At 59.1% G+C, this 8,122-nt stretch overlaps 1 protein-coding gene across 1 annotated transcript in view; it reads right to left on the reverse strand.

Moving 5' to 3' along the window:
• Positions 1-8,122, reverse strand: part of NTNG2 (netrin G2) — a 54,519-nt gene that overhangs the window by 43,696 nt on the left and 2,701 nt on the right. Inside the window, exon 2 of the mRNA XM_005882152.1 lies at positions 5,545-6,594. Within this exon, the coding sequence (XP_005882214.1) occupies positions 5,545-5,757 (213 nt within the window). The 5' untranslated portion in view covers positions 5,758-6,594. The remainder of the gene's footprint in view (positions 1-5,544; positions 6,595-8,122) is intronic.

Genomic DNA, 8,122 nt, shown 5'->3' on the forward strand with positions numbered 1-8,122 from the left:
CCCCCCACCCTCTGCAGGGGGTCTGGACCCAAACCCACTCTCTTAAGAAAAGTCAGGGGCAAGGATCTCACTCATGCGGCCCCAGACCTCTCAGGCACCTGTCTGCTGCTGGGGAAGGAGACGTCCCTGTGCAACGAGATGTCACGCTTGGAACTATTCTTGTCCTACGCCGGGCCTGCCTCTGGCGATTCAAGAGACTGCGTGGCTCTAACTAAGGGTTGGGCGAAGCTCAGGTTCTAAAGTTACTTCCTGCTTCAGGATGCAGCTGTGCAGGCTCCTGGTGTCATCTGATCACAGCGCCCACAGAGCAGGGATTCCAGTGCAGAGAAGCAGACTCAGCTCGGATCTCTCCTCCTCCGAGAAGCCTTCCCGGGTTACACCGCCCTTCTACCCACCCATCCATTCCTTCAGTAAACGCTTACTGAGCACTGACTGAGCCAAGAGGGAGGGACGCAAAGCTGAACCCTGCCTTTGAGGAGCTCGAAATCCAAGCAGGAAGCAAACAGCAGGAGTATAATAACTCACGTGAATTGAGCATCTACTACGCTCCAGGTACTGCTCATGACAGGCCCGTATGTGGATTCTATTAATAGCTCCGATTTAAGGAACTAAGGCTCAGAGGGGTTAGCCTCATGTCAAAGGTCACACAGCAGGGGATGCTGACCTCCACCTCTCTGCCCTCAGGGCCTGACCTCTTACCCAATGGGCCGCCTCCGTGAGAACAGTGACAGGGAGGCGCCCAGGTGGGGATGCTCTGACCCACCTGGGCTGGGGAGCAGGCAGCCTCCTGGAGCAGGTGATGCAGGTAAACCCGGAAGCCTCGGAAATGAGGAAGCAGAGGAAGGCGCGGAGGCGGAGGAGACAGGCAAGGAGGGGAAATGGCGGGAGGGCTGGGGGAGCCGGGCCGGCCTTTGTCTCTAACATCTGTTGCGTTTCTCCTGTTGCTGACTTGGATTTGCAAGAGTTATCATCTCGCTTTTCCTCACCTCAGGTCTAGGGCTGGAGAGGTGCGCCGGAGGGAGGGAGGCTGGGAGGGGGTCCCACACTCGCCTCTGTGGGTTTGGGGCCAGGGTGAGAGCGGGGAGGGGGCTGGTCACCTCGGAAACACGTTCGTTCTGAACGTGGAGGTCGGGCAGGAGGTGGGGCACCTGTGACCTTGATCCCATGTGGCGTTCAATGTCACGGTGGGGAGGGACTTAAGGCCTCCAAGACCCACCTGCCACCTGCATTAATCAGCTGAGCAGACCCCCTGGGGGAAGGATGAGGGGCCATTTGCTCTGCATCTGGGTAAACCGAGGCACAGAGAAGGTAAAGCAGGTGTTGAGGAAGGTGTGTGCTTAGAGATGTGCTTTCACGGCTTCCCCGTCTACCAAGACCAAGGCCCCTGTGTGCTAACGCCCCTGAAACGATGTTTAATGTCCGTCCACGTCACCATGGAAGAAGCAGGATTGTCAAGATAGGATAAATGAGCCCGGCCGGTGTTGCTCAGTGGTTGAGCATTGACCCAGGAACCAGGAGGTCACGGTTCGATTCCCGGTCAGGGCACAGGCCCGGGTTGCGGGCTTGAGGCAGCTGTAGGGCGTGCAGGAGGCAGCTGACCGATGTTTCTATCTCTCATCAATGTTTCTACCTCTCTATTCCTCTCCCTTCCTCTCTGAAATCAATAAAAACACTAGCCTGGATACATGGTAATAGGAAGCCTCACACTGGAATAGAGCGCATGCCCTTGACGCACAGGAGGTGTTCTGAGAGATGAAGCTGGTGGGGTAGGCGTGGCAGCCAGACTGTCCCTCATCACAGATGGGGAAACTGAGGCTCAGACAGTTTACAGACCTCCCCCCAGGTCACCACGCCCGAGGGGAGTGGCAAAGCCGGGATGCGGGCTCACGTCTTCAGATTCCAGGCCTGTGGCTCTTGCTGGGATATCAGGCCTTCCTCTCTCTGGAACCTTCTACCTGTCTCCAGCATTCAGGGATCTCGGCTCCCGGCTCCGTCCGCTCACTCCCGGGAACCCCGCCCTCGGTGTCTTTCTCCCTCAGCAGCGACTGCCCCCTTAACCCGAAAGGCCCCCTGGGAACGTCCGCCGTCGGTGACCCTGACCGGGGAGGGAAGCAGCATTCCCAGGCCACGCCCTGCCTGCATCCGTCCCCTGGTTAGCAGCTTCCGCTCGGCCCTGGGCGGACCGGCACTCTGCATGCCCAGCAAGGTGCGGCCAGGCTCCTGGGCCCAGGACCACACTTGGGTAGCAAGTGGGGAGCGGTGGGATCGCTGTGAACGTCACCTGCCTGGTCTGTGGCTGGTGCTATGCCCTCCCCTCTCCTCACCATCTCTCTCCTGAAGCTCAGGGTTAGCGCTCGTCTCAAAGGCACAAGGGAAGGGTATCCTCCTTCCTTTCACGGCAGCTGCCACCTCTTTGGGAGCAAGCTCCTCGTGCCCACTGGCACCCCCCACCCATCGGGGTCCGGAGTGGCAGCCGCCCTCCAGGATTGAGAGGCCTCTCTGGGCACCGCCTCCCCCGCCTCTCCTGGGCCCCACAGCCTCGCAGGCGGCCCTCCCAGGCCGGCGGGAATGAGGGCTGGGGCGTCTCCTCTTGTTGAAACCTTGCCCTTGCCCGAGAACCCTCGCTGACAGCTCATCCCTATTAATTCTCATTGTGCATTTCGAGCCAATAGGCTTCTATTTATTCATTTATCTTGGTCTTCCTTCTCCCTGCCCTTCCTCACCGGCTGGAATTTACAATTCAGTTCTCAGGTGGCTCTGCTGAAGGACAAAGCCTGGGGCGGAGAGGGTCTGCACCCCAACCCTGAAAAGGGCAGCCGCCCCTGGGCCCCCCTTCACCCTCAGGGTGCTCTGGGCCTCAGGCTCCAGGTGGTTGGATGTTGGGACAGCCCAGCTCCCGCTGCAGGAGGGTTGCCTGGGAATAGGGACCCACTGGGCCATGGCTAGGTTAAGGGATCATTGGGGCGCCCCCTGGTGGCCGGTTAACAACACCTGCTGGGCTGGACGAGTTGAAGCTGCCTAGCATCCAAGGCCGGCCTGCACCCTGACACTGGAACTCCTCAGGCAGAAGTGAGGCAGAGAAGAAAAGGCAGGGATGGACGCCGCCAAGGGCACAACGACAACAACAGGAAGCAAATAACAGCACCGCACACTGAGCAGCTACTATGTGCCAGCACTGAACCAGGACACACGGGGCGGCTGCGTCCTGGCCCGGCACCATGGCAGAGCAGGGACCCTAAGCGGGGAGAGGGGAGACCCAGCCACCTGGTGGGTGAGTTCCCAGCCGCCTTCTAGACTGAGTGACCTTGGCAGGATTTAGGCAACACCTAATCCCTGAGCTGGGATTAGGACAGCATCCTAGAGACAACAGGCCCTGCTGGGAGGAGCTGCAATCAACGAGGGTGTGGGGGGGTTGAATCCATCTGGGTGGGACCCTCCTCCCTGCGGAAACCAGGCCCCCGCCCAAGGCAGCCTGCCCTCCACCCAACCAGGCAGCGTCCCCACCCTCCTGGGCTGCACGTCTGCCACCAAAGACAGAGCCGCTGGCCGCCTGGAATGAAGTAGCTGCGTCCATCAGACCCTGAGGACCCACGATGAGGGGATGCTGAGAGCTCTGCTCCCCTGCCTCCTCCCGTCACCCCAGGAGGAAAGCGGGGGTCAGAAGCCTCTTCCCAAGCCCAGGGCTCGCGGGCACTGCCTGGGCTCGGGCTGCTCGGCATCAGGACTCTGCGGGTGACCAGCCACCCTGGCAGCTGCGCTGGGCTCTCTGTGGAGGGCGGAGGTCCAGGGCCAAGGGCATCCCAGCAGCCTTGGCCGGGAGAGGCCTCGGACTTGCCTGTGATGGTCATCTCCTCCCCTCCGGTCCTTGACCAGAAGCTGGCCCAGTGAGTGACGATTTAGCTGCCTGCCCCTCCCCCCACCAGCACATTCAGGAAATGATTAATATTTAAGAGAAGAAATACGGTTAAGGCTAATCCGAGAGAGAAGCAGAGGTTGACGCTGCCCAGGGAGTGTGCACAGAAGTCCTCACCTGAGCTGGGTGGGCAGCCAGCCTGGGGTGCGGACAGAGCTGGGCTCCCCCCGGCCTTGCCCCTGACCTTCAGGGGCCAGCTTCCTTGCCCGTCCCTGAGCCAGTGCCGCTCTGGGGTCCCCAGGGCCCTCATCCCCACAGACTCTCCGGCCCCAGCTCCCAGCCTTTCCGTCGTCCCTCTCTCCCCAGCCCAGCCACTGCCCACAGTGACAGCTCAGGACTTCACCACCGAGCAAGGACCTGCCTGCCTGGGCTGACTGCCCTGGGAGAGGACTGAAGCGTCCCCTGGGGCTGAGGCCTCCTCAGGAGCCTGGCAGGGACGCCAGCTCAGCCCAGCCATAAACCCAGAGACCGGGAGGCCCTGCCCGCAAGGACACAGAGGCAGCAGACAGCCTGAGGTTAATGCTGAGCCCCTCCCGTGAGCTCCCGCAGCCTGGCTGCCCTGCCCGGCCTCCTGCCAGGCCCTGAGCCTCCAGAACAAGCCCAGTGGGGAAGGCACTTCTCAGAAGGTGGTTTAGCTCAGTGACTTGGGGACCAGAATACTTCCTGGTGTGTGTGGGCCTCAGTTTCTCCATCTGTATGATGGGAATGGCAACAGCTAACATCTAAGGGGGCGCGTGCTCTGTGCCAGACACTAGCCTGAGCATGTTACACATACAAATTAGCTCACGTATTCCTTACAATGACCGGAGTGTGCTATTAGCGTGCCCATTTCACAGATGGTGGAATAGAGGCCCAGAGATGCCACTGGTCCAGAGCCATCCACCACAACTCCTACTTTGGGAGCACAGAGACAACCTGGCTGCGCTGAAGGGAGGACTCCATGGAATGACGCATGTCTAGCTCCAAGCCCATGCACTCAGGGAGCTTGCATGCATGACCCCTGCTATTATTACTGTTGTTGTTGTTAACATTACCTGAGCACTGACATACCCTGTGGCACGTGGGGATGGAATTGGAAAGGGCACCAGCCACACTGCCATCCTGGTCTAACCCCTCCTGCCTCCCTCTGCCCTTCCATCACCCACCAGCTACAAAGGGCCAGCTGCGAGCTGGGCATACCCTGGCCTGGCAACACTGTTTGCTGGATTGGATCAGGTGGGATAGGGAGGCAGAAGGGACGAGCAGAGGGAGGTCAGCAGGTAGCCTTGCTCACTCGCCCAGAATGCAGACTTCCTACCAGGGAGGCGGGGCTTGTCTGGTGGGCGGGGCTTCTCTGGTGGGCGGGGCATATCTGGGAGGCTGGGACTGTGACAACTATGGTTTTCCCAAGAGAAAAGGATCCAGCGGTCCACTGGGCAGGAACTTCCCCACCCCAGAGAATAATGTCACATGACCCCAGGGTCCTCAGGGCGGCCTTCGCTTTGGCATGTTTCCAAGGTGGGACAGACTCCAAACTGCATTCAAGTCAACCTTTTGCCTCGGCCCCCCCACTCTGCTCACCCATCCCCAGGGTCCATCCCAGACGCCCTCCCATTGGCCCGAACAGACAGAGCCCCAGTGGGCTGACTCACGTGGGAGCAGAATCTCTCAGGGGGGTCTCCGCATGTGATGCCCTTGGGCTCCACCTTCACCTTGACATAGTCCTTCAGGCGCATCACCTTGGGCTGGCAGGCGTAGAACTCCCAGGTGGGGCCCTCATCCGAGGTCACCCAGGATTTGCAGATGTCATAGTCCCCGGCGGCCAGCGGGAGGCAGTGCAGGAGGAGAGCCAGCAGGCCCAGCATGGCTGTGCAGTCCGTGGGGTGCGGCCCAGAGGAGCCCTGGAGAGGCGGCGGCTGGGTCAGGCGGGGCTCGAGGCCTCAGCATGGACAGGCCGCATCTGCCAGGCGGTGGAGGCGGAGGTCCCAGGGAACGGCGCTGCCGGGGAGCAGCGAGGAACTTGCTTTTCCCCAAAGGCCGGGAGGAAACCTCGGAGCCAGCGTTTCTCAGACTGCTGATGGGCAGATCAAACAGTGGCCCATCACTCGGAGTCCTCCTGACCTTGGCATTCCCCCTCTCCCGCAGGGGAACCTGATCAACTCAGGCAGACTCTCCGGTTGTGACAGTGGATGGAAATGGGATCGGGAGGCAATCCGCGGGGAGCTGGCATGGGGCCGGATCAGAGTGCCTTTAATTTCTGTCCTTCCAGCCAGTCCTGGTCTTTAAAGGGCCCTTCATGTGTGATGGGCTCACCACTCCCGCAAAACAACCCTCCGGCCTGTGTTGTAAAGATGAAATGAAATCAGGAGGTGGACGGGTGAGCTGGAAACCTGGTCCCTCTACGGGACTGGACTTGGCATCTCAGACCCATAAAAGAGATTTCTTTTCATGTGAGTTGAAAGTGACAATGATTGTGTGGCTGGACTGGAACATAAAAAAGCGACGGAGGTGTTAACTGGGGAGCAGCTTATTGGGCTCTGCCGTGGTGGGGACCGGCACGAGTGGGGGCCGGCTGACCTTGGCTGGTAGCCATTGGCAACTTATTATGAAGTTTCTGGGACTTCAGCTCCATCCATGCGGGTACTCGGGGTCTGGCTTGTCTTTCATGGGAAGAGGGAAGGAGAGCTCATTAGCAACAACACCTGCAACAAATTAAAAAGAGAAGAAGGGGGGACAGAGATGCATAAGAACAAAAGCTCTCTGGCAAAATGTGCAAAAAATGAGGCTGCATTAGCGAGGTCTCTGAGGAAGCTGGGTTATTTTTATTAATATTGGAGTTGCACATTTGGAGGCCGGGCACATTATTAAAAAGGTGGTGCGTTTTCTCCTCGCTTAATGGGGGCGATAGGCCAGCAGAAGTGCCCTTGCTTGGGGCCGGCGACTCCCTAAAACGTCCCCAGCAGCCAAGAATGAATGGTGGCTTTAAAACACCCTGACCGACCAGTCAAAACGTCAAAGGGGAGCTGCGATTGTACCCCTGGCGCCGATGGGCTGTGCGTACAGGTAGACAGCGGGCCAGGAGCGGGCCAACGGTCGGTCGGTCGGATAAACACCTCTCCAAACTCGGAGCTGGCGAGTTTCATTTTCAACCCTAAGAAACGAGGGACGCTGAAGCCTTCAACAGAAGTGACAACACTCTGTCATTTGGGTTTTCTGATCGAGGCCAACATTTTGCAACCATCCGCAGAGGGGCTGTTTATAAACGGATCACTATTATGATTATGGCTTTCCTATTTTAAGCTACTGGCAATTATCTTAAAAAGCCCAAATAGATGTGACTAATACGGATGTCCTCTTGCGAAAAACACGAGCCCGGTAATGCGCTGTGCTCCCCGGCAGGGGATAGATATACATCACCAGGAGGAGTCCAGCCAGCGTGGGAGCCCGACCAGAAACAGGAGCCAACAGGGCAAAGGTCACCGCCGTGAGTCACAGCAGAAGCCCTGCCTTACTGAGTATGCCGGTTCTCATGTCGGCAATCATTGCATCTAAGTCCCCCAAGGGCTGCAGCTTGGTGCAACCAGCCAGACTCCCCCGACACCCCCTCCAGCCAGTGCACGAAACCCCATTCTCCACCCAGACACAGACGCATTCCTGCCCGCAGGACAAACTGGGAGGGCGGGCATGGTTCCCAGGGGGCTTGGCGACTCAGCACCTTCCCCTCAGCACCTTCCCGGGAGAAGCCAGCGCCCTGAGCTCCAGGCCCAGGTCGTAAATCTGAATTAAGGAGGCGGCCCCTGCCCCCCTGGCCGGCTGAAGAGCTCTAGATGGAGATGGATGAGGGGGAGGGGACCACATTTTCCCGGCTCACCTCTGGCTGTAATGTAAAAGAAACCTGTTATAGAGGCTGCCCGGCCTTGAATTCGCTCCTGGCTAGAAAACTCTCAGAAAGAACCCGCCTGGCGACTATTTTTACAACCCGAGAAATTGTAGTAAAAATAAAATAGCGCGGCCTGCAAAGGTTTGGATGCTTCTACCCGAGTGAGCTTTGTGCCGCCCAGAAAACAGCAGGTCCCTAATGAATCCTTCCAGCCTCGAGTCCCAACTGTTCCCCAACAGGTAGGGGCTCCCGGATGCAGCGGGGGCTCCGGGACTCCAGGCTCCTTCACCTGCGGGACCAGCTGGGCTGCTCCCGAGCTGGGCGGGCCCTGGCTGGGCACTGGGCCGGGG

Source organism: Myotis brandtii, unplaced genomic scaffold, assembly GCF_000412655.1.
Source record: "Myotis brandtii unplaced genomic scaffold, ASM41265v1 scaffold699, whole genome shotgun sequence".
Classification (NCBI taxonomy): domain Eukaryota; kingdom Metazoa; phylum Chordata; class Mammalia; order Chiroptera; family Vespertilionidae; genus Myotis; species Myotis brandtii.